The 26,490-nt window shown below is 35.4% G+C and overlaps 1 protein-coding gene across 4 annotated transcripts in view; it reads right to left on the bottom strand.

The window, feature by feature from the left end:
* The window catches only part of DNTT (DNA nucleotidylexotransferase), a 124,355-nt gene that overhangs the window by 63,940 nt on the left and 33,925 nt on the right, over window positions 1-26,490 (bottom strand). For 3 of the 4 annotated variants that reach the window (XM_061349028.1, XM_061349029.1, XM_061349026.1), the window contains 5 exons: window positions 20,904-21,029; window positions 10,523-10,693; window positions 9,254-9,325; window positions 6,135-6,258; window positions 4,683-4,815 (listed from right to left, as the gene is read on the bottom strand). In XM_061349028.1, coding sequence (XP_061205012.1) covers window positions 4,683-4,815; window positions 6,135-6,258; window positions 9,254-9,325; window positions 10,523-10,693; window positions 20,904-21,029 — 626 coding nt within the window. The remainder of the gene's footprint in view (window positions 1-4,682; window positions 4,816-6,134; window positions 6,259-9,253; window positions 9,326-10,522; window positions 10,694-20,903; window positions 21,030-26,490) is intronic. The other variant, XM_061349030.1, reaches the window with a different exon arrangement.

Below are 26,490 nucleotides of genomic sequence, written 5' to 3'. Positions count from 1 at the left end.
TAAAAAAATAAGTGCCTATAAATGACATAGTAACTGTGCTCATATCATTGCAATACAATCCTGCTGTTGCAGACCTAACCACTATTTGTGTGTGCTACACAGAACACAAGAAAACTGAAACTTAATTTGTAAATCATTTGTGAATCATATGAACAAAGCATACAGAAAGGCTGACAGAAAGCCATACTGGAAATGAAGTTAACATAATGATTTATTCTTATTATTGTATTTAATTCTTGTTCCAGATCCTTCAGTCAATGGTGTTTTGTGGATATATGTGGTAGGATATGAATAACCAGTAAAGAGATTGAAGCCATAAAGTACATCTACTATATAATGCTTCATCTGCCCAATATACAATGCTCTTAAGAAGCTCTCACCCTAGATCAACCCTTGTGCAAAACCGAAAGTCAGCAGCTAAATCAAATTAGCAGAAACACAGACTCTTGCAGGATGTTGTGGTAGCGAATCAGCCCATGACAACCTTTTCTTGAAGTCACTATGAAGCCACATCCTAACAAGGAGCTACAGGAAAAAGGGAGAAAACTCCCTGCCATGAAACCTAATGCGATGTTTTCTATTTGTCATTATAAGAATCCTGTAGAAATGCTGATATTATTAATAGTAGCACTAACACATTGCTAATAGGCATCAAATTTTCTGTAAAATGCAGTAATATATGCAAGATGAGATAACACTATCACTATTGAAAAACAATTTTCTTCATAGAATGAAATTACATTTATAATAATCATTAAAAAAAAAAGAAAAAGAAATTATCAGGTCCTCATTTTAAAAGTGATAACACACATCAGCCTAAACTACACTCCTGCCTTGGACATAGTTGGGGCAGATACAGTAATAATCAGGGATGTTGCATGCTAAACTAAAGGGGCTTTTCTCCTCATTTCAGGTTCTCTGTATCTCAGCATTGGATGGGAAACTTCACCCTCAGTGGCTTTTGTAACTTTCAATACTAGTTGTTACTCTGAACCTCAGAATTTGTCTCACTAACTTTAAGAAGAAAGCAGCCTAAAATCTCAGCAATTCAAAATAAGAGAGGCTAAGCACTGAAAAATAATGCCATGCCAATTCCTGACTCAAACAGACTGCATGGCAAATTCAGTCTGATAACACTGTGTGTGATATGCTTTATATTGCGTTATCAGCATCCTCAATAATTCCTTCCATGCAGTCGAGCTGATAGGCCTCGCTGGATAGACCAACAAAATGCATTCCACAGCATATGGGTATGATTTATTCCATAACTACAGTTGTTTTATTTTTGTATTTCCATACATTTCAGTGTTGTAATTTCTGACTCAAAATGACCCAGATCAGTGTCAGAAAAACATTTTTTAAAAATAAAATGATTCTCCCAGCCTCACATATCAAACTATACCAAGTAAAACTCAAGGAGTATGTTTTATGAGCAGAAAGCTAAGTGTTTCTGTAGGGGTGTAACAAAGAATAAACTCATCCAGATTCCATTAATTCATTCATTTCTGATCCTGGAAGATTTCAAATTAAGGAAATACTGAAGGGTTGCCATCACAACACTTTATTTCAATTACTTTTGTCTTTATATTCCTTAACTGATTCAGAGAGCTGAATTGAAAGTTGCTTTCAACCAAATGTAATATTACTGAAACTTCCAACCAAAAACAGAAGAAAAGGACTTTTGATTAAAGATGTTTTATGAGTTGCTGTTTTGTGAAGACAAGCAGAAAGATGAAAGACTCGAAAAGAAAAGGCCTCAAGGAAGTAGTAGATGTTGAAGTCTGCTTCAATAATATGACCCTTGACAAGCGGCAAAAGAAAGAATTTGGGCCCTAAGATGAAACTACAGAATGTTAGAGCAAAAGAGGAAATAAACTGTATGTAACTGGTCAGAGAAAAAGGTATGTCCTCAATACAAAGTTCATACAACAGTAAGTCCTTTGATTGGTATGTCCTCAAACAAATTTCGTCAGCTTTCCTAATTTTCATTCCTTACTCTAACAAATTGTAGGTCTGGTATTTTTATTCAACCACATAAATGCAAAGTAATAATTTGATTTTCACTTTCTGTTTGTGGCCTTTTTTTTCTTCCCCTTGAATCTTCCACCATTCTGACTTAGAAATACACAAACAGTAGTCTCCCACTAGCATTAAGACAAGTACAAGAAGCAACACAGAAGACTAAAGGTGAAAGCTTAATCAAACCAAAGCCCATGAACAAGTTTGCTAGGGTTTCAAAAATAGCTATTACTTACTTGGATTTTATATTATGCTTCCTAATTTTGATTAAAAGAAATACCAAAATATCTGATTTCATTAAATTCCAGGAATCTAATGGAAAAGGTCTAGTAACTCATTAAATATATCCAGCCATGTGTGTGTTTGGTAAGTTTCGAGAAAAGCATGTAACTTTCCTATAGTTCATCTCTACCCTAGTGAATCTCCATGACTGTAGGTCGCAAATTTCCTTCCTTGTAATTCATCCAGTTGTCCTGCACAGTAAGTAAAGTTTATGAGTCTCATGACTTTCAAATCTCCAGTCAAATCAGGACGAACACAATCAACTGCTTATTTTTTCTGAGTTATGAAACAAACATACAGAACAAGACAAATCTGGGTCCTGGGGAATGAATATATAATTCAGAGCAATCATGAACTATTTTTTCTCTTATGTTAGTAGTGTACAAGTATGAGAGAATGAAGTCATGTTGTTTGATTAATAAAATTTGCCTACTTCTTTTATTAAAATATTTACATAATGATGAAAGAAACAAATAATAATTTGTTAATTGAAAAGTGTGAACTTACACATACTTCATGCTTAGTGTATACTGCCACTATACAAGACAGGCAAAAAAGAACAGATGCAGTCAACTCTATTGCAGGTTAGTAACTAAAATAGAGGTGCCTAATAAATGTACTTCAATCCATCTAATCAAGCTTTCTACAAATCCTACACTGCAGCATTTGTTTTCCATGGGCTGGTAAAATATCATTTAGGACTGACACTTTAAACTTAGCTTGATAATATATTCTCTATTTAAAGGCATGTAATTAATATACAAGATTACTCACTGAAGGCATCATTAGATACTTTAATTTCTCTTCTGGTTTGACACACCCAGTTAGAGATACAAAAGCTTATTCTTAATTAAAAAAGAGAATGGCTAAATTTCATATCTCCCTGAAATAATAAGACAATAGCCTTAAACTTGATGTGTGAGATTCAAACTTTGCAAACTATGCTGCTGACAAAGCTCAAATACATCATCTCAGAAGAAACTGGGAATTTTCAGCATGCTAACAGTTCTGTCCTGCAACTCTGCCTAATTCAGACAGGTGTTAATCAGGTATATTTAAGTTACTAACATCACAAGTTCCCCAAATGATTTGCATCCATGGGAAAAGATTGCCATTACATGCCTCTTAAACAAGGACTGTCAGAATGATGACACTCGAGGTTTTGAATATAAAATTCCATCCCTTGTCAGGGTTCATACTTGAGCCTAATGCCTCTAATTGACCACACTAGTCTGTAGAAACTAAGTAGCTGGTGGTTGCAAGCATTCTTACAATAAATATGGGACATATGAGGAATAATTATAAATATCATTAGGTGGTACAAAGCTGATAAAACATATTCATCACAATCACTGTGCATGTATATAGCAATTATGAATTCTATTATGTATATCTCTCACTGGAGGGATATGCAGGCCTATCTAGGCTTACAGTAGTGTCACACGATAACCATTAACATTCTTCTGTCTGTTGCTTTCATAAAAATGCTACAGACAAATTAAGTAGCAAGAGATTTAAGGTGTTTGCTAAAGTTATTTTTGGCTTATGAGCATGACATGTACTACAAGTAGTGACATAACAGGAGACTAAGTACAGAGCAAGGAACCCAATACTCCTGAAGTCTATTCCGAGTCTCATTACTTTGCTGTGTGGCTTTAGGAAGGCTCTCAATCAAGTGCTGAAAAAATTAGTTGTGTATGCCCTGAGCAACAGTTTCAGATTTGGTTTTAGGAACAAAAATCATCAAGGAAAGAAATTGTGAGATCACCCAATCTACACAAAGATTAGTGCATGTTCAATTTAGTCAGCACTTTTTACTCAGTTTAGTCAGTGTTTACTGCAAAGTATATTTCTAACACTACAAACTCTGCACATTTCACTCTCATGTGACTAAGTTCTCTTAAAGAAACAACAACAACACCTTAAAGCTACTGTATCTTTCTTTCAAGCATGGGCTGACAATATTCTCAGCCTTAGGAATTCAGGTACACTAAAAGAGAAAAAAAATGTTCAAGTAAAATACGTGATCTAAACATCATTTTCCCAACAAGTTATTCTTAGACGCATTTTGTTGTGACAAACTAACCCTCTATAGTAATAAAACACAGGAACGTAGGAATGTCATAGGATTGCTCTCCTGCCTCGGGGGGGGGGGAGAACAACACAAAACAAAAAAACAAAAAAAAAATCACAACAACAACAACAAACAAACAAACAATGAAAAAACTCCAACCAACCAAAAAACAAAACACAAAAACCAGCCATTGAAAACAAACTCTTTATCCTTTCCCACTAAGCTGCTTTGATTTTTCCAAGACAGAAACATTATTTTCTGTGTACCTGAATAAAACAGCCAAATGCCCTTACTTGTTTTCACTCACCTCCTGAAACCACCAGTTACAGTGACTAAAGCATCTGGTAGAAATGTACACACAGTGTTCCTGACAATCAAGCTTACTGCATCTGCTTCTGCCTTAGATACACAGCTAACAAGGTCCTCATAGTAGAAAAACCCTGGAAATCAAAGCAAAAAAGGTACAATCACTCTGTGGAATTATCAACATCTATACAGTATTAGGTAAGCCTTGTGTGCAATAGCCAACTTCTACCAAGCATCTGAACCACACAACTTGTACAATGGTGAAGGAACCCTATCTAATGCAAGAATTAAGAAATGCTCAATCTTGAACCTGAACTTATAGGTTTCAGTTTTGGAACCTGAAACTACAGGTTTGTTTTGGGACATGTTGTGGAAAGAAATATACTATGATCCAGCCTTTTTAGAAGTGTCTTCCTTCCCTCCACCATTCCTGGAGTCAGCCTCCTGCCTTGGATGTGGGGGATCACAGGTAAGGGACAGCTTCAGCTTCTTCCTTCCCTCATCTTTGTCTTTCTATATAATTTTTAGGACATTATAATTTGTTTAAAATTGTGACAGCAGTAACAATTTATAACATAGCAATCAGGATAATTGCTCCACTTGCTGAAAACCTGAATATTTATAAATTACTCTGCCTTCCCTGTCACTTCCCATCAATGGCAATTTTTGATGTACTGCTTTAAAAGGTGGGTCTCCTCAAAATAATAAGGCCCAGAGATATGTGAAATAGTCCAGCTATCTTTATGTCTGTTCACAGAGCTTGGATCAAAACTGCCCAGTCCTGCAGCTTGTTTCACATTTGGATATTATATATAAAATCAAAAAGGACAAAGGAGCATAGATGGGGGCAAGCTGATCCAAGGGATTCTGATGTGATGTAAAACATACGGGTTTATTACAAAAAAAAAAAACCCACATGATTTCAGTGGAATTTTATATAGTCTCCTTTCCTTAATGTAACTGATTACTTTGTTTAAATCAATTCCTTTATTTAGGGAAACTACACAAAAAAAAAAAATCTATGGGGAAGGAACATTATCCATTTGACCTTGCTTAACAGTTTAAAGTTAATATGTGCTGGGATTATGGAAGTAATTTTACAAGTACTTTATTAAAAAACTTGGTTTATCACTGCCTCAGAGGAGACAGGTCTCCACTGAAAAGTAGTTCTGGTTTCCCAATGTAAATTCTTCATGACTTGTGCAATAATGACCCTTTAATAATTTTGCATATAATAGCAGATATCATTGGATATCCATGCAAGCAATTAAAAAAAATCATATATTTTGAATTATACCATTTTTAATTAGGAGCTCTGTTAATCCAAGTATTATTTAAACCTGATGACTTAATATTCTCAAGACACCACAGCAAGAAAATGGGTGAACTTTCCACCTTCTCTGATCTGCTATCAAATTCTTAGATAGAAGTTTTTATGAAACTTTCACTTTACCTGCTTTCTGCATTTTTGACAGCTTAAGGGTCTTGACAGCTTTTACCTCTTCCAGAGTTCGTAACCCCATTCTGTACCATTTCTCAGATGTCTTCACTCCCACTCCAAAGACTGAAGTAAACTGCTAAAGGCCAGTAGAAGAACACACATTTCAGTGCTCTTTTCTGAAGGAGCAGTGAATTAACAATAAGTAGGTAACAGCAAGGTTTCACAGGGAAAAATCTGGGCAGAGTTTGTCCTACATTGAAGATAATAATGTAACACAAATATACAGATTCAGCTTCCCTTCTTTAAAAAAATTATGTTGAACACATTGGTTTTATGCATGGGTGGTCCACATTAAAGTGAAATTTAAACAATTACACGGTAGTGGCTCCAGAATATTTGTGTGATTTATCTAAATATGCACTTTCAACTTAGGTTTAAGGTAAGGATAGTAGTCTTATTTTTTACTGCATTTCTTAGTAAAAATACAAAAACGAATGCTAAGTAGCTAGATTCCCTTACACAGACTTTGTAGAATAAGTGATGTCTCAAGACTATCTTCCTAATTTGACTGATGTTACGATTTTGTATTATACACTCTACCAGCTCTGTAGTTGTACACATGATGTTGGTGTTGCTGCACTACCAAGAGATGAGGTCAGTGGGAATCCTGTGGGTCTTGAAATGGTGCATGGAAGCAGATACTAAGTATGTAAAGATAACTAATCTATTTTTATACTGCATTCTATAAAATACATGCTTGGAGGTCACACTCAATACTGGTTTTCAACTTGGAATTCAATTTCAAGTAGAAATTGCAACTTCTGTTTGCTTGCTTATTATGCATATAGTCTTACAATTTTGAAGTCCTCATGTGAACCAAGCTAAATACCTGTATGTCTTACTTGGAGTACAGATTTCACTATTTTGCTCAAAAGGAAAAAATAAAAATTAAAAAAAAAAAAGCCCAAATGTACAAGTTTCTAAAGTTTGAGGATGGTTATATTCCATTTATTCCAAACTAATTTTGTACACTAACTTATTCCCCAAGAAAGGGCATAAAGCAAAAATGTCACCGTTGTAAGCATTATGCAGGGGATCAATATCTCAGATGAACAGTGATATGAAAGCAAGAGGGAAAGTTTTAATGCTTTCCCAAAAGAACACTCTTTATATTCAGTTTGTCAATACTAAAGCTGTCGATAGTGTCTTTGTACTTTTATAGAATTCAATGAGTAGCTGTGTAAGACACAACTGCTGCTTTCCATTGAACCTGCAATCTCTGGATTCCAACCATAGTAGCTTTATTTTGTGTTTTTCTAATGAGATTAATTCCTTGGAAATAATTAAGAGAAAGGAAAAAAAAATTATAATATTAAATAGCAATTATCCCACATTTTGTACATAATGGATGAAATTACCTATTCTTTGTCTGAAACATGGGTGTTTATGAAAGAATGTGATTTTTTAAATACTTAGATAGTTATCTTTTAATGTTTTTGCTAGTGCTAATAGATTTTCAAAAGGGTCTATTACTGGGTTTAGAATGATTCCAAGAGAGGTAATTAATATTGGGATAAAGAATTAAAGAAAATGGATTGTATGCCACTGTCCAAATATTTTTGTGTGTATGTGTGTCAAAAAAAAAAAAAGCCCATAATTTCTTTCTTTCCATTTGAAAATCCACCATTATTCAGTATATTTATAGATGTTAATTTAGAGACACTACCCAGAGTGCAGTGTTAGTATCAGGCAGCCCATTTCTTCAACTGTGTATACAAGTATTGCTCTTTTTCAGCTGGTGAAATTGAATAATATAAACTCGGTCTCTACAGCACCCACTTCTGCAAGGAGGCAAATCTGATCATGTCATACCCTACTGTGCAACTTACTTCACTCATATGAGAACTGTGGTCCTGGGACCAGTGGTGATCTTTTAAGTCATGAGTGATTTGCAGCAGTTACTAGAACCATGCTAAACAGTAAAATTTAGGAATTCACTAATATGATGGTATTCTTCTTAGTTTTCTTAGAAACACATGGAAATTGTTTGGAAAAAGTAGCTACAGCCAGTTTAGCCGAAATGTTGAGACTGTGGCTGAGCTAACACGAGAACCACAAAAGTTTGTTGTAATTTGAAATGTTAAACAAAGCGTAAAGCATATTTGAGATAACATTTCCCCTGACAGATTTTTATTCTAATCTCCAAGAAATCTTCTTAAATCCTGAAACGTAAGACTTAATGGATGCTCCTAGATATATATTACTATTAATAAGAAAGTTTGGTTCCTGAATCCTGCTATACATGTGAATCTGCACCTCTTTTCTGACTATTGCTACAGATGGCATCAACAACAGTCATTGTACATCCTCTCATACCTGTATTACAAGTCAGAGAGTATGGAAGAGCCTTTCAATAGCTGAAGTGAAAGTGAGTAATGAAGGGGAGAATTAATCAGTTCTATTTGGTTTACTCTTTATTTTAATTTTTTCTGAAGACACAAACAAGATACTTTTTAGAGATCAAAACTACAGATGAAATTGGGGAAAAACAATTCCATTATATATTTTTGCAGAGAAGAATTCACTGACCATATAAGAAATGGGAACTGCAGTATTTATTTGGTTTAAATTACATGTAAGTATGAGATATGATCATGACTCTGAACCTACAATCTTCCTAACAAAGAAATATCTCCAGTCCTCTTCATCTTGCCTCACGCAAAAGAGAATTAAAATAGACCTGAGTCATCTTCACCTAGTATTTTCTTAATGCCCAAATGAGATGGTGCCATGTTATAATGTTAATCAATTAAGGAAAAATAAACCAAACATTGGGTTAAGCTTACAGCAAAGTGTATGTATTGTGTTAGTTTCCAAGCAAAGAGATTGTTTAGTTCAAGCTTAAGAGCAACTGTGTATGCATCACGTTAACTAGAAAGGTAACTGATTTCACTATTATTCCTTACTCTCTCAGTTTCTCTCTTTCCCATTATCTTTATTCAACATCTTTCTTTATACTTGATATTATATATTCCTTTGTAACAAAATTGATGTTTATGTCTAAGCTCTACTAATGGGAGGGAAATTTGAGGGAAATTTTAAACAACAGCAATAAACTTTAAAAGATTTACCTTAAATGACTTGTATCGTTCATCATTTAACACTTCTTTAGCTCTAGAACTCTCTCCTTCTTCAATAATTTCCTAAACAAAGACATTATTTAAAAAAAATAAAAAAATCAAGATTACAATAAGACTGAGTAAAATAATCTACAAGAAAGGCATATCAACCTGTACAAAGAGCACACTTAATGAACATATTGTTTTATTCCATTAGGATCAAATCCTAATGCAATTACTCATAAATTTACTCAAGGATGAAGTGGAAACTGGAACCATGGAATGTATTTCACGGTACTTATTTAGTCATAAATAAGTCAAAAACAGCTAGAAAGCAGTTATTTATCATAAGCTATCAATGAATTGTCCTGAAAATCAGATTTCATTATTTTGTTGAATTTACTTCTCTTAAAAAATCATTGTAATAACAGATCTCTTTTTTCTTGAGTGTACCGTTGTTTCAGCCTTTCTGATAAAACCTAAAAAAAAAACCAAAGAAACAAACAAACAAAAAAATCCCAGTAGCACCCCCCTCCTAACAAATCATAACATTTTCTGTGGCATCATAATTGAATTCCCAGTCCCCAGGTGGTAGGTACAAAAAGCACTTCAGAAGCTCTGGTGGCGTGAGGCAAACAAGGAGCCAGAGTGAATCATAACACTCAGCAATGACCTCTCCAGACAGCTGAGATCCCCTGATCAGCTGCCTGCTGGAATAACAGAAGTGTGGTGTGGGATCTGAAAAGGCTAAAGAAAATTACAGGGAAAACTTAAAGCTCCAGTAAGAATGTAAAAGTTCATCCATCACCTAGATAAAGGCTCTGCTTATAACTCACAGCAACGTAGGATTTAACATTAAAGTACTAAAATATTTACCAGTTTTTCAAAAATAGTATTTCTAATAAAGCATTCAGGTGAGCAAAATGATGTTGCCAGTGGGAGAAGTCATATGAATAAAACTACTAACAGTTAACCTGACGCATCCAAATAAGTGTAAGCCTTTACAAATGACATACCAAGATGGTACTGCATTATTTATTAATTTGTATTTATTCAATAGTTATCTTTATTCCTAAGGGCAGGGGTTCCATGACAGAACCTTATGTTACTACAAAAGGTTTCCAGAAATCACTGAGTTCTCAGTTACACAGATACTATAATGTTATTACAGGAAACACAGAAGGTTGCGTAAATACACTCAGATATCAGTGCTGCACTCTGTGACCTCTAAAACTAGATCTGTAAAAGAATCAATTCACAGATAATTCAGAGGTACGTTACCTCAATGACATCTCTGACTCTGTCTCCCATGCAGGGCAGCCCTTGTATATCTTTCATTCTGATTACTGGAAATGGGAGAAATTTTAACACAGAAGCTGCCCTCAGAAATTCCAGGCAGAATATTTCATTTTCTTTGAACTCATAATTCTCAGCCATTATCTCAAAGGCATCCTGGGGTGAGAGAAGGTATAGAAAAAAGTCAAAGGTTAATAAAAGCTTAAACTATTCAGTATAATCCTGCTTAGAAAGGTTACTTTGTATGCTAATTCAAGAATGACTGCTTTACACTAGGGTAGTTCATATTAAAAAATAAAATAAAATAAAAATAAGCTATTCTGTAACCACTTGAAATTTTTCAAGTACCATAAAAATTGTATTTTAGAGTTAAAGGAAGGAAGAGATTCTGATGTGTAACAAAGCCAAGCTTTAAAATCTTTTCTGAGATAAACTCTCCATATAATGTGCAGATCTAATAAATCAATGTGAAACAGTACCAGAATTTTTAGAATTGTGCCCAAGCATACGCAATCTAGCAGGTCAGTACATGACATCATTTCCAGATACAACCAAATAGGAGTCTGTGCCAATACTGGAAACCACCTTATCCTTTCAGAACTTGTAGCCATGTTTCTATTTAGTAATTCAGGGAACAAACTCTTTCTCCTCATTTTTCAGATGTACAAGCAATGCAACTCGTTTTCCTCATTCAGCTATCATGATTCTTCAGTACTGGAACAGGTTGCCCATAGAAGTGGTAAATGCTCCATCCCTAATAGGACAGGTTGGACAGAGTCTTGGGCAACATGGTCTAGTGCGAGGCATCCCTGCCCATGGCAGGGGGGTTGGAACTAGATGATCTTAAGGTCCTTTCACACCCTATTATATGATTCTACGATCTATAAGTTTATTCAATGTTGCACTCAAAACTACCTGGAGATTGTCAGTACAATCTTTGTTTGAACTACCTATATGTCATTTATGCAGCCTTGGAGTCTGCGTCCCTCTCAGAAAAAAAAATAAAAAAATAAATAAACAAATATATATATATATATATATATAGTAGCAGCAATTTTTAGAAACTAAATGCAGGGAACAGATCACACAGTGATGGAGAAGAGAGACAGAGGTTTTGGTTTCCTATTGTAGAATTTAATATTTTGAGAGAGAACAAATGCTGCAGAAGAAGTTTGTGAATAACATAATAAAGGAAGTTATGAAGGCTAGCAGCTGATCAGCAGCTGGAAATCTGACTTCTTAAAGAAACCTTGCACAAATAAAAAAAAAAAAAAAGACTGCAAAACTGTTTTCTTAAGATATGTGTAAGAGTGCACCTTTTTCAGAAGATACTTTTGCTGTTCAGAATATCTAAAATGAATCCCACACCTGACTGTTCAGAATGCTCTTGTGCATCATTCAAATGGCACAGGGCAGTCTAGGTACAGACCATAAGCTCCCATACTGCACTGTGTCTTCCACTCCTGTCCAAGATTCCATTTCTTACTCTTCAGCTGTATGTCCCAACTTACTCCTGTTTCTTCTTTGATCCAAAATAACAAAGAAGGGGTTGTCAGTGTGCATCTGCCTGCAACTCACTTCACAGAACTGTAGTCCAGTGTCTGTTCAGAAATTTTTTCGGAGTAAGGATCAGTAACACCTTGTGATACAGACAAAGAGATGGAAAATGGCTTCCTAGAACAAGACTGTAGTGGATAGTAGGAAGGAGTAAAATTAAACAGCTTTTTCCTACCCTCAGTAGGAAAAAGTTTACATTTAGTCTCAGATTTAAATGAATTTGTAATTAAAGGGTTTTCTTACGTAGTTTAAAGAAAAATAATTTTATATTTTGCTTTGATTTTAATCTTAGCATTAATGTGCTTTGTATTGGAAGATAAAAACAAGTAAAAACCAGCAGCCTGGACCTGTAAAACTTTCCTGTTAACAAATCAAAACCAGGAGATCTAAATTGGCTTTGGCATTATCTCTTTAGAAGAAATAGGTGCCTTGGCTGAGCAAATTCCTCTTTTTCTTTTCACTTCACATTCCCTTTTTTTTATTTTTTCCCCACCATGCCATGTTATGCTGTACAAAAATAATTAATTAGGGCTTGTTACAGAGGATTTGCTTTGTTCCATATCACCAGTATAACTTCACTCCTTACTCTCTCTAAGAATCAGTCACCTGCTGCCTACTTCACTGAAAGAATCCTCCCCTTAGCTGAATATTTATTTATCGGCTACCCTGATTAACAACTGCTGTGCAATTCCACTTTCATAACGTTTCATGAAAGACCTTTTGAGAAAGAGAGCTATTTAGCAAGATGTTTGATCTGGAATATTCTAACACTATTTACTTCAAATAGCCCTTGGATATAAGGAATCAATGGGAGGTGGGAGAACTACTCCTTTGAGGTAGAAAAAAAAAACAAAAATACAAAATAAAAACAAAACAACAACAACAAAAGAAAAAAAAAGAGAAAACACAACCAGGAAAACAAATAAAAACCAACCACAAACTATTCTATTTCAGAAATAATGCACAGCTTCCTTACAGCTGCCTTTAAAGAGCTTGCTGTTGCTAACCATGGGATTTAGTCAACTGCTATTCCTTTTTCTTTCCGCCCCCCCTCCCCCATGAAAGATCTGTATTTGCTTGACAGATTATCTTGTATTTAATTACATACTTTTTGGTTAAAGACAAGTGCACATTATGGTTCCCTTTTAGAAAGAAAACTAGTGCAGAAAAAGGGGAAACTACCAATTTGAGGTCACAAGCAACATGAGTTCATCCCAGCTTACATATTGAATCAAAAAAACCCAGCATACACAGAATTGCAAAGCAAATGGGGAAATATCTTTTATAAGTGGGGAGATAGGAGTTAAACGTTTTCTCTGCTGTGGGTTTACCTTTTTGTTGTTCTAGGATCTTACTCTTTATCAGCTTCAAAAATTCTTTTCTATTATGCAGTAGACAATGTTAATTCTTGCTTTGAGTGAGGTTTAAAATTCCACTCCCAGAATTATTATTACTTTTGCTTTCTTTTTCTCTCTTTACAATCTATGCACATGAATACTCAAGAAAGCAGTGTTTAGTAAGAAATTTCTTACTCTGGATAACAATAGCAGGATTAATCAGGGGACAGAACCAAAAAGATATAGTTGCTACCGTCTGGCTAAAATAGTCTATACACAAAAGCTGAAGAATATAGTTCTCTTAAGTACCTGCTCAGCATTATGTAGTCATCATCTTGATTAGGAGGCTCAAAAAGTCTAAGGATGTTTTTTCTCTCCCCCAATAGGTGGCCTCTCTCATGCACATTTAAATAGATGTATTCTACGCCATATAATCAGCCATCATGATAAATGTGTCTACCTCTTCCAGCACCACTGCTGTTTTAGAGAGGTATTGGCCCCTTACTACTAGCAGGAGGGCAGTTTTCAGAAAAGCTGTGTCACCACTAATATTGAAAAAGACAACCTCATGTAGCATATTATTCACACTGTTGACAGCTACTAAGAAAATATAATCAAAGGATTTTTATCATTCTAGTTTGCATTTTTCAGTGTTTTCCTGCCTTTGCAAAGCTCATTAAACTATTTTAAATAAACAATTAAATAGTATTGAATATTCAATATTCCTTGTACAAAACATTGCTTGCAAATGCTGCAATTAATTACAGATCTGTCATTTACATAAAACTGCTTTGGACATTCTTTTTGATAAAATCTTTCTGCTTTAAAAAAAAAAAAAAGCAACTGATCTCCAAGTGGAGTTGCTGGCTACTGAATATTATAGTCCAGGTTGAATAATATTCCAGAGGGGAAAACCACGTGAAACTGCTATATTAGCTGGGAAAAAGCATGGAATCTGTTACATCTCTGGTGAAATCTACTTATGGTGATATCAAAAGGAAAGTTATTGACCCCTCATTTATTCTAAACCTTCATATTTTTTACATTAACCACCCTGTCATCATTTATCAATAAAGTCAATACTCAGACTGCCCATTTAAAAGGTACTAGTTTAACAGAAAACTAAATTTGTACAAATTCTGAAAACATGATTTTCAAACTCCCAGGGGTCTTCTGAGGGGCTGCTCTAATTGATTGTGAAAGACAGTGGGGCTACATTTCAGTTCTTCATTTATGGTAAATTTTCCATCTATGTCTGAAACTGTGGAATATATGTTGATGTTGGGCTATGCAAAAAATTGGGGATGGAATGGACTTCCAGACCCCAACAGGTCAGGTATAAAAGTACACAAAGCTTTTGTTAAATTATGTTGAAAATATGGAAGAGGATGGAGGCACCGGAAGAAAGTCTGAAGTTCATCTAATAGCTGGTGTTTAAGACCTAATAAGATAAAATATCATTGACAAATCAAAGATACTGATAAACATCTAGCATATATAAAGATGCATACTAAAATATATTATAAATGCTAAAAATTATAGTACTGAAATCAGTACAACAGCAAGATTCACAACTAATATATGAGAACAATTCTCAGAAAAATATAATAATCAATAGTGCTATGCTGATTTATGCCTCCTGAACGGTGAACCCAACATGAATAACAGCGTATGAGTTCCCTCACACTCAGGAAAGCAAAAGAAGCTAATAGTCCCATGCTATGCTTCTTACTATCCTGCTTGTTTCAACAAGATTGCCAGAGCAGTTCCATTGCTGCCTGCAAAATAGTCTTTAATAACCTCAGTTTAAGACTCTGCAAGAACAGACAACATCAGTATTACAGAATTGTGAACATACTTTAGATCTAATCTGTTTAGTAAAGAAGTCATTACGGTTTCATGGACAGGCCACTTGTCTTATTCCCATGCCTACACCCACTGATCCTCTGCTGTGTGACCCTGGAAAGCTGCTTCAAACCTCCTTGCCATTGTTTCCCTTGCTAGCTTTCATTTGCTGTCTATTAGGGCTATGAACTCTTAAGGGCTTGAATTGTCTTTTACAATGCATTTGTACAGCATCTCTTATAAAAAAGGCCTCCATCTTACTTGAGCCTACAAACAGTACTGCAGCACAAATGAAAAACAACAACATACCAATGTACAGCTGAACTTAATCCACCAAGGAGCTAAAATAGATGAGTGTGCTGAATTAAAAAAATATCCTACACAATACCTGGTTGAAGGACTACTTTAGGCAAAGCAGCGATTTGAGATAAATTGCTTTTCCTCTCAATCACTCTTTTCTACTTAAAATTTATGTAATAAGTCGTAAATCCACAGGCTGGGTCTTAGTTCTCATCACACTGCTGTTTTCAGTGTTTGGCATCCATTCAGAGCAGACCGAAGTGATTTTAAAGAGATTTAAAATGAATCTTTCATTCCAATACTCTTCTCACTTTCCTCGGTGTAAATCCTAATTTCATGTGTCAATGGGAAGAGACATAGGGCATGTGAATATGTTTTGAACACACAGAGAGAAAGAATAAATCCTGTCAGGTGCTTATTTCAAGGAGAATTAAACAATTTGAGCCAACCTATAGTGTTGACTAAAGTTATTTCCAAACAAATAAAATTACACATTTTTATTTAATCTGATGTTTGGGGGAGGGGGAGGTTAAATTTTATTTTTGATAGCTGAAGTGAAAGGCCCAATATTAGTCAAGGTCCAAAGACTTTATCACATCATTTTAGATCAGATGGAGAAACAAAGGAGCTGAGAGAATAATAGTAATAGCATAATGTGCATGATCTCAAGGTCCTTGTTTAAACTGTTGCTAGAAATAAATATCTGTTAGATCCAGCTGCTTCTCATATTAACCAATAATAACAGGTTCATTTCTTACAACAGAAAAAGTGGTACTCTGGAGAAATTTCCATATTTTTCCACATAAGGTAAAAGAAAACAAGACAATTGTGGAAAAAAAAAAAAAAGATTTACTGACAAAGCACAGAAACACAGTTAGTGTGTCAATCACATAACACTGCCCTGGATTAAAACACACAGTGTAATAACAAACATAAGATGCTAAATGAATATTACATGCTTTAAAATGGCAAGAGAAAGCAAGCATAGCCTTGAAGTATACGTACAAGGGTTTCTGAAAGGTACAGGTATGTTTACTTTCTGTATTTTAGGGAGCACCCTCCCACTTACCTTCCCAATGAGAAGAGGTCATAGATCGCCTCAGACCAAACTACTATCTCATTTGGAACAGGTATACACATCACATACATTTACAAAGTTTGTAGAGCATTCAGTTAGTTGTTTTCTACCTGTAGAGTTCCCAAGTTCATTATAAAAATCAAAGTTGAGGCTCTCCTGAGGTCTGTTTTAAAATGGAATAATCATAATAAATGCTTGAGCCACTAGCATAACTGATCCATGTTTCTGCAGGCACAAAAGAAGGGAAAATAAAGGGATTTTCCTTTTCCCCTCTAACAGAGTGGAAAGGAAACCAAGCATCTTTTCCCATGCTAAACATCCACATTCACATTACGATGAGTAACAGCAGAAGCAGAGAAACATTCAGTAGCATTAGCAATAAGCCTCAGAATCAGAGAACCATTTGCCTTTGACTTAATTAGTTTCTTTGTAAGAATTAAATTGTATTTTTCTCACAGAAGAATGTTTTGAATTTTATTGCAGTCTGGTATTAATATTCAAATCCAACAACCCCTCTTGGGCACAGCAGAATGACTGCATTTATTTTGCCACAAGAAAACACAATGCAGCCCCCAAGTGTATATTTTCAGTGAGAGAGGAAGAGGATGGCTAGCTGTTTACAAATAAGCCAGAAAACAGTATTGTGATATTATATTCTATAATAACATTAATGTTTAAGACAAAAAAATAAGGAAACATGCTAAGGTACAAACTGGTGAAATGATCTGGCCCTTTAGCCATCTGAACAGCAACAGTTCCCCTGTGGAGTCAGGGCTCTGTGTTCAGGTGCACTCATGAATCATCCAAATTGGTTAAGCTCGTGGCAGTGCTTCCCAGCCTACGTACTGTGAGGCTACGGTATGTGATGCACAGTGACCCAAAAACTACATAAGGACCCACAAATCCAAAGCAGTTGCATTTCTTGGACATTAACTGCCACACAATGCCACTGTCTCCTCCTTGAAATGCAATTTCACATACTTCGTCTATTCTTCACACAACAGGCCTTGCTGCTACTTAACAATTCATAAGAAAGTAATTCAGATGGGGTTTGTCCCATACTGAACATAGTCATGAAACTGTCACCTGCACAGTCTTTGCCAACCCCTCTGTAGCTTCTTCCACAATATAACACTGGTTTACTGCACCTTTCTGCAAGTTATTTTATGGCTCTTACAGAAAGGAAACTGGGACAGTGGAGCACAGAAACTGCACATAGCGTGTTAAAATTGTCCTCATGACCTCTCATTGAATATATTACCACTTGGTTTTAATAAACGGTCTTTCACGGTAAAACGCATACAGAACAGGACCCAATATTAAAACTGGTCACTATTTACCAATTTCTCCAGAAATCAAATCTCTAAAAGTGTCTTTCCCCAGAAATCAGCACATTCAAAGCCTCACTGTACACACATCACTGCCTATTGGTGGCTGTTAACCTACTCTTTTGAAGAGACTAAAAGATGTCAAACATAACTATTACTCTTTCTCAAACATAACTAATACTTATATGAAAGAGAAATTTGATACAGGGTATCAGGGCAAAGTCTGATAAAAGGAAGAATCCATGTGTTCATCTGTAAGTGCATAAGCAAGTAGCAGCTTTGGACCCCTGTTACAGGCAAGATCAAAAAACATTATCTTCCAGCTAATCAAACACAAAATCTATAAGAAAAAGGAACAACCCTGGCTCACAGAATAAAGTTGTTATAACAAAACACTACCATCAACAAATAATTCAAGGTGGTTTGGACCAAATTTTCAGAACGTATGACATCAATCCAGGAAAAATCTGTCATTTAACGGTTGGCTGCCCACAGCATGCACAAGTGAATTATACCAATGCTTCAGTGCATTTGCTAAGTGCTCACACTGTAACAACCTGTTGGAACGCTTTTATTTGAGAACATGAATTACAGGTTTAATACAAGACTGACAAAGCACAGAAATTCAGGCTCCTGTGACATTAGGTAGACTAACTGGCAGGCCTCCAGGGAATGGTCCAGCTCTTGCAGTCCATAAACACTCAAGCCTTCAGCTGTCATTGCAAGCTTTGGTTGTGAGAAGAGTAACAGCCCTAAGGAATTACATTACAACTGTCAAGATGCAGATGTTAGACAGCACATTATCAACTTTTCCAGTACCACCTCCTGAAATAAAATACCACAACTCAGAACACCTATGCTCAATATATGAGGATGAAAAACTGCCACTTTTGTCACTATGAAACCTAACTTGTACCCAGACTCAGAAACTTTCGATATATAGGATAATAGAAGGGAGTCTCAGTGCTTTAGTCTTCTCAAACTGCCCTGCTTCTTATGTGCTCAGCTAAATTCATTTATCAAATACAAGTTGACATATCAATTTGATATAATTGTATGAAATTTGATTCATGTATCAAATACAAGAGGCAAATACTCTGAGATTAAGACTGCTGAAATTATAAACCTGGAAGTCATTTAGGGACTGCCTCTCTGTGAAACACAGATGTAACAGAAACCACTCGATGAATATGTTTCTACTATCATAGTTTTAATTTGAACTGAATCTTGGACTAAATTCAGAAATTCAACAGCTAGAAGACAAACTATATATTCAGTAGAGTTCTAGTAGTCAGTCTTCAAAAATTTAAAAGTACTGTGCAAATTTCCAAATAAAGGTATTAAATGTTTCAAAAAAAAAAGTTAAAAAGATATTATTTAAAAGGGAGCTACCTTATTCTAGACCTTTTTTTTGCTCAAAATGTTAATGACAATTAAAAATTAACAACTTTGTGCCTTCAAAGAGTAGCCATTGTACTTTGTCATTATCCATCAAAATTCCTTTTATTTTTTTACTTTCAGAATGACTGACAAAATGTCGTGCTACAGAAAATTCAGCATCTCACATTCCACAGTTTTCAGGATGTATAGAATCAAGGCATTTATTTCCTATTTCTCCAAGGACAGTATTTTACAAAATCTTTGGGTCATACTACATTTGATCTGGCCCTTCACTGTGGCAGGATGTATTTAGTATTTGTAACAATGACAGCTTTCAAGAAGTTAAATCATAACATTCACAGCCTTGTTTTCTTGCAGGAGGTGGTGCAAGGTAGCTAGCCCTTTCAAAAGAAGCAGCTTTGGGAATTTTGGGATCATCGGGGTTGGAAGTGACTCAGGAGCATCACTACAAGGTGAAAGTCAGGTTGTTTAATTTTTAGCCGTGAATGCCCAGATCAAGACATTTTAGAGTTGCTTTTAGGTTTATCTCTAGTTCTGAATTCCCAGAGGGTTTAGTATTTACCTTGTAAAAGGTTTTCATTCTTACACTGCAGGTATCTGTTGTTATTCTTTTTTGTATGGATCTTACAAATACTATTTACTTGAAAGATTTGTGTGTATTTATAGGCACACACACAAAGTAAAAGCATAAAAATTATAAATAATAATAAAAAAATAACACTTTAGGAGGATGAGGAGGTGTTTCATGTTGGAGTTGAAATGTATAAATGTAACTATGCTAGATTTATTCAGACTATATATTACATTAAAGTCCCTGTGTCGAATGTTTCCTATTGAATAGTTGTCACTGAGTATCTAACAGGAAGCCAAAAGGAGCCATTAAGCCTAACTCAAGAGGAATTTAGACCAGATGACTTGGGCTCTTCCACACCCACTGAACTGTGTAATGTTGTATTAAATAGGCAATACTATAGTCTCTAATATTTCTATTTAACTAGACTGATTTAAGGGGGGGGTGTCATGTTAAAGTAATTACATTGATCACACAATCTGTTTTCATAATTAAGCAATTTTGAAACTCTAAAGTCTACAACCGCCTTTTGAAGAAACAAACATTTCGGCAAATAGAAGACAGCACAGCAATTGTGAAGTACCTTGGATTCACCTAAACCAAACTTTTGCTTAGCATTACTTCCAGATTGTTCAATAAGACTGTTACAGAAGACTAAAGGACATTTTCAGAATGTTATTCTACCATTTGTTTTTAAAAAAATCATGTGTTTACAAGCTATTAGTTTATTTCAACATCCACTGTGTTAAGCTTTCAGCAGTACTTGATGCAATTAAGCTTGCACTCAATTTTAAGTATAGCATTTTTATAACTTTAAAAACTTGTTAATATTATGCTGCCTTTTTAACTCTTGAATTTGGTAAAGGAGCTATCAAAAATATTGGTGCAAGTACTGTATTAATTATTTTACTTAAGTTAGTTTTTATTTAATGGATAGAATAAGTATTACCGTGAATTTCTTGTTGCAGTTATTTAAAGTTGTCTTCCTTTGACACGAATACTGAGATACTTTGCTTGCAATAAATGGTAGAGATTCTGATTCAGGTATATTCAAAGGAGGAGAATAGCCTTGTTCCTAAAAAGGAAAAAAAAAGGGAGGAAAATGATGGTGACACACCAGTCAAACACCTTCAAAAATTGCAAAAATACTTTTCACAAGCCCAGAATATGTACCTTTAAAAAGAAGGCAAGAGAATAATACTGTTCCTACTATCTTCCTATGAAAAACATTTAATTTCACATTGGCTGCACAGACAATACCATTTTTTCTAGTGATTACTGGGATTTTTCATTTTCTGCAGTAAATTCTTCCAGGGAGTTTTCAATGGCTTTGTCAGAAAAAAAAAAAATAGGGCAAAAAAAGGCAAAAAAAGGCTCTCTAAATAGCAAGTATCTCTACATATTATTGCAGTAAGATTGAAAAACTAGAAACCTTTGAGAGTGCGCAAGCTTGAAAGAACAGAGTTTTCCTGGAAAACATTAGATTATTCAATATTATATCGGGGAGGGGGGGCGGAAAAGAGAGAGAGTTGCTCAAATCTCAAATAATTGACTTTTGAGATCTGTAGCCAGACTCAGTAATGAAGGAAAAACGTTCGTGTTACTTCAAAATTCACTTTCCCCCTCCCCTTCCAGATAAAATGAAAGAAAATATTTTTTGTCTGGATTTAATTCATTAAGCTAAATGTTCTATTTTGGGGTCATTATAAAGCTAAGGAAACATTTACAGCCAGCCATAGAAGAGTCACCTCCAATGCCTTCACCCAACAGCCAGCATTCACCTTATTATGTGGTTTCGCACTCAGTCCCTTCAGTACATGGTTGATCCAATTCAGTATCCTTTTTAGGTGTTCACTGAGCAAGGAAAAGGATCCAGGTGCCACATGCGAGTTTTCCATGCCCAGGCTACCTACATTTGCATTTGCTTTTCGCTTATTTTTGATGCGAGATTGAGCAAGTCCCCCAGTAGTGTGGGAAGGGAATTCTCTCAAAACATAATATATGTAGTCATGTCCCCATTGGCACAAGAGCACGAGTCTTCAATATCCTCAACGGCAACTACAAAAAGACAACCTTGCACCAACCTTCTGCTTTATATGCCCACTCTTTTAATTCCTTTGGTTTCATTAAAAATGCCTAAATCCAAAATACTTTGGAAATGCTGAAAATGTTCTCAGTGTTTCTGTGTATTGTTTGCTACTTGTCATTTTGTCTGAAGACATTTGGCAGATCTGTTAAAAGCATATTGCATTGCACTATCCAAAACCCACAGGGAAATGGTTCAACAACAACAAAAATACCACAAAGATACAAAAGAGAAGTTTTTACCCAAAAATGGAATGTTGAGCCCTTTCTCTCCTGTACCTAAAGACATGCAGACATAAAACTAGCATCTGTGCTAGACAAACTTATAAATATGTGTGTGCCTTCACACACACACAGAGCCCACATATAATTTCATGCTAAATTGCCTTTGTATTTGATGCAGAATAGTTAAATAACAATATTCACACACACACACACACACACACACACACACAAAATATCTTTTGCTTGCACAGCTGAAGGAGCAGTGAATTATATGGCAGTTTTTATAGTATACACTGAAAGGAAGTAAGCTATGTTATGTGTAAGACCACTCTTGGGAATAACCAAAATGGGTTTCAGCCACGATCAACAGCACAACTCATCCTCTTTTGCACACATTCATGAATTTAAAATTGATTTTAAAAACATCTAAACAATGATTGATTACAGCAAGTGCAGGTCCAGAAAAGGGCAACAAAGCTGGTGAAGGGTCTGGAGAATAAGTCTCATGAGGAATGGCTGAGGGAACTGAGGCTGTTTAGTCTGGAGAAGGCTCAGGGGGGACCTTACGCTCTCTGTAGCTACCTGAAAGAAGATTGCACTGAGGTGCACAGCTCAGTCTCTTCTCCTAAAGAGCAAGGGGTAGGACAAGAGGTAATGGCCTCAAGCTGCACCAAGGGAGGTTTAGACTGGATATTAGGAAACTTCTTCACAAAGAGGGTGATTAGGCGTTGGAACAGACTCCCCAGGGAAGTAATAGAATCACTGCCCCTGGAAGTGTTCAAAAGCCATATAGATGAAACCCTGTGGTATGGTTTAGTGGTGGTCTTGGCAGTCCTGGGATAATGGTTGGGCTTGATGATCTTAAAGGTCTTTTCCAACCTAATGGATTCTATGATTCTAACACAACACTTGAACTTATAGTGCCAGCTGCAAAGACTCTGAACCAACAGAATGTTAGTGAATAGAACATATAATAAGCTATTATCTTCATTAGGACATAGACACAAAGAACAAGAGTCTTACATGTAGCATTACCTGGCATTGTGTACGAGAGCAAAATTAACACAGAAAATTTGTGTTTAAAAGGGTGACAAACTGGCACATAAACATCCTGTCTCTGCCCTATCAAAGATATTTGAGCATTTCTTAATCAATCATAGTTATGCTTTTAAATAACAGGACTTGATTATATATAACAAAAGAAGAAACTTCAGCTAGAAAACAATAGCAAAATCATTACAATGCCTGCATGACAATGACATACATGAATTTCTATCATCAGCAGAATCAAAGCACAGGATTGATATTGCTTTTCGGTGGGAAGACCAGATGGGATAAAATCATTTGTACAGATTATGGGACAAACTTAACATTTCATCCAGAAGCAATTACACTGTAGAACAAGCAATCCTGGAAACTCACACTACCTCAAAATAATTTGTAATACTAGGAAGAAACAACTATGGGTATGAAAAAACTGTAAGCATTACAATTCTTTTTTTTTTTTTGTAGATAACTCCAGTACATTAAAATGAAATTACAGTACACTGCAGAGAGGAAACCACTGAAAAGTACCCAAATGTGTAGACTACTTAATTCTAGAGCTAGTCAGAGTTTGTACCCCAAACCCAGGCTGCAGTAACAATGAATGTCACTGCCACTCCTTCACAGTGACATTTTCGACATGGCATAAGAAGGAAAATCGGCCTGTACCACTAGCATTAGCTTGTACAGCATAAAGGCTTAGTTGCCTTTGTGATCTTGTAGGGTACTATTTTACTCTTTGTCAATCTATTCTTTTAATACAAAGAAATATAATAACATAGGGAAATAATAGAGAGAGAATATGGAGCAGCAGTAAATAAAGTGTGCAGATACTAGAGGCTGTGCCGGGCCACATTATTCAACAGCCAGCAGCTTTGTGAAGCCCGGGCAGCATTGGTCAAATACTGAAGTCTGCAGATATCCAGTATTTTATGAAGACAAGGCAGACAGTTTATAAGTTTCATTTTATTTTCTGGGAAAATGACTGTTAGTATGAAGAATTTCTACCATCAGTTAGAGCCTCTCTCACAAGGAAACAGAGCAAGACACTCTGGAAGATGTCACATATCGGTTGCCTGTCACATGATATGGCAAAGGATCCAAAGATGTACTACTTCCTTTTCCTAATATGAAGGGAAATCCCTTGTTCAACAAAATAAATATTTCTCTTTCAAAAAAAAAATAAAAATAACAACTTCTGGGTTCTGACTAAGGAAAAGACAGAAGATATGCAGTCACAACAGAGTTCATAAGGCTGCTGTGCATGCCAACCCACTTATGGTTCTCTTGCTTTCTTTTTATCCCTCTGAAAGCTTCCCCTCTGCCTCTTTCTTTTTATTACCCAGGGAACAGCACTACTTTCTAGCATGTGAGGATGACTTTGCATACATATTAATGTCCATGTCCTGCTATTGTCCAAAATGCCCAGGTATCTCTGGACAAACACATTCTTCTACCAGAAGTTTGAATTTCCCTTTAAAGCAGATGTTTGGCTACCACAGTTTCACAGCCTATTAAATTAAATGATAGCTATTAACTGTAAAAGTCAACTATTACTGAATGAATCAATAAGAATTCAGACCATCTTTGATCTGGTCATCCAACCTTTTATACTCTATAAATCACTATCATCAGAGCATCTCTCAGATCACTCACAACAGCAGAAAGATGTACTTTAGTGACGACTGCAATTAGTATGTTAGCTAATGGTCTGTGACTCTGACTTCATTCCCCTTGTTTTGCATGAAGGACATTTCTTTCTAGTACAAATGTCCTGAATGAAGAATGACCTTCCAAACAGGCTACTGTAAGATCTGAAAAATTAAATCTTACTGCTATTAATAGGAATTGTATCACTAACGTACATGTAAACAAGACTTCACCCAAAACATTAGCCAAATGCAATCTATTCCTTTTACCTCAAAGCCTTCACAATGTAGCCTGAGTTCAAAGTTCGCTAATTCACTTTCATTTCACATTTTACAAGTCTGACATAATGGACCAAATTTGTCTTCAGTGAAGCTCCAATTAAATTACATTATGTATGAGTTCGGTCTAGTACTTAAAAAGAAAATTAACCTTTAATTCAATCCTTTCTCATCTCTCAAGGCATAAAAAAAAAAAAAATCATGGTGACATCGCAACAATAAAATTCTTTTTAAATTGGCTCAACTTCTAAAATCCTCTCTCTTTCTTCCTTATTTGCTTTACAAAAATGTTTATTACTTTAGATCCACTACATAATTAAGACTGGTCTTAACTACATGCTTTAAAGTTAATTGTACAGCTGTCACTGGCTTGCTTATTGCACTCCACATTTATTAGCATGAAATCTTTATGTTTCAATAAAACCAGAAATTCCTACTTGCAGAGCCAGTCTCAAAGCATAATAATGATCTCCTGACAGTGTTGTTACCTTTTGCAGAAGTTCCTGCTCCAGCAGTATTCGAGAAGGATTTTTATATATAAAAGAAAACTAAAGCAGTGGCCTTCTCATTGATTTTTTTTTTTCTTTTCTTTTTTTCTTAAAAGTAAGCTTCAGCACTGTTGGGAGGCATTTTGGAGACAGACAAAGGCATTTCTTGCTTTGGGGGAAAAAAAAAAGAAAAGTAAATCTATTAAAAGATATTTTCTGAGCTATCTGAACCAATAGATCTTCATGTACTGCTGAAATTAATAATGTAAATAAAGGGTAATTTGGTTTACTTTTAATCATGGTGTGAAAATCCACAAAACTCACAGGATTTTGCTCACATTTTAGATTTATTTCTTGTTTAGAGAACTTCTTTGCATTCTGAGTAGCCATATTTTTATGACCATATTTTTGCCTGTGAGATTACGTAATGCAGTAGTTACAAGATTTTCAGTTTTTTGTTTTGCATCGATTTCTTTGGTCTATTCTCCCTCCAGCAGATTCGCTGAAATTGTTATAAATATACTAGAAAAAATATTTCATTGGAAGGACTGCAAATATAAACACATATTCTGTCATGGAATTATGTCCAGTCTGAGAGTGACAGCTCCATCTGGTGTATTCACTACTCCCCCCGCCAAGTGTCATTAAACAGCAATTCTTACATGTAAAATTCTGAAAAATAGTTTCTGGCAATGAAAGCTGACTGAAAAAATAAATCAGGAGCTACAGTTTTTCTTGGGGAAGGGTGGCAGTTATGAATCATCCT

Source organism: Neopsephotus bourkii, unplaced genomic scaffold, assembly GCF_033783945.1.
Source record: "Neopsephotus bourkii isolate Nb327-2 ecotype Australia unplaced genomic scaffold, CSIRO-AGI_Nbou_v1 NB_379, whole genome shotgun sequence".
Classification (NCBI taxonomy): domain Eukaryota; kingdom Metazoa; phylum Chordata; class Aves; order Psittaciformes; family Psittacidae; genus Neopsephotus; species Neopsephotus bourkii.
The sequence above is the reverse complement of the archived record's forward strand: the minus strand, read 5'-3'. Positions and strand labels throughout refer to the sequence as shown.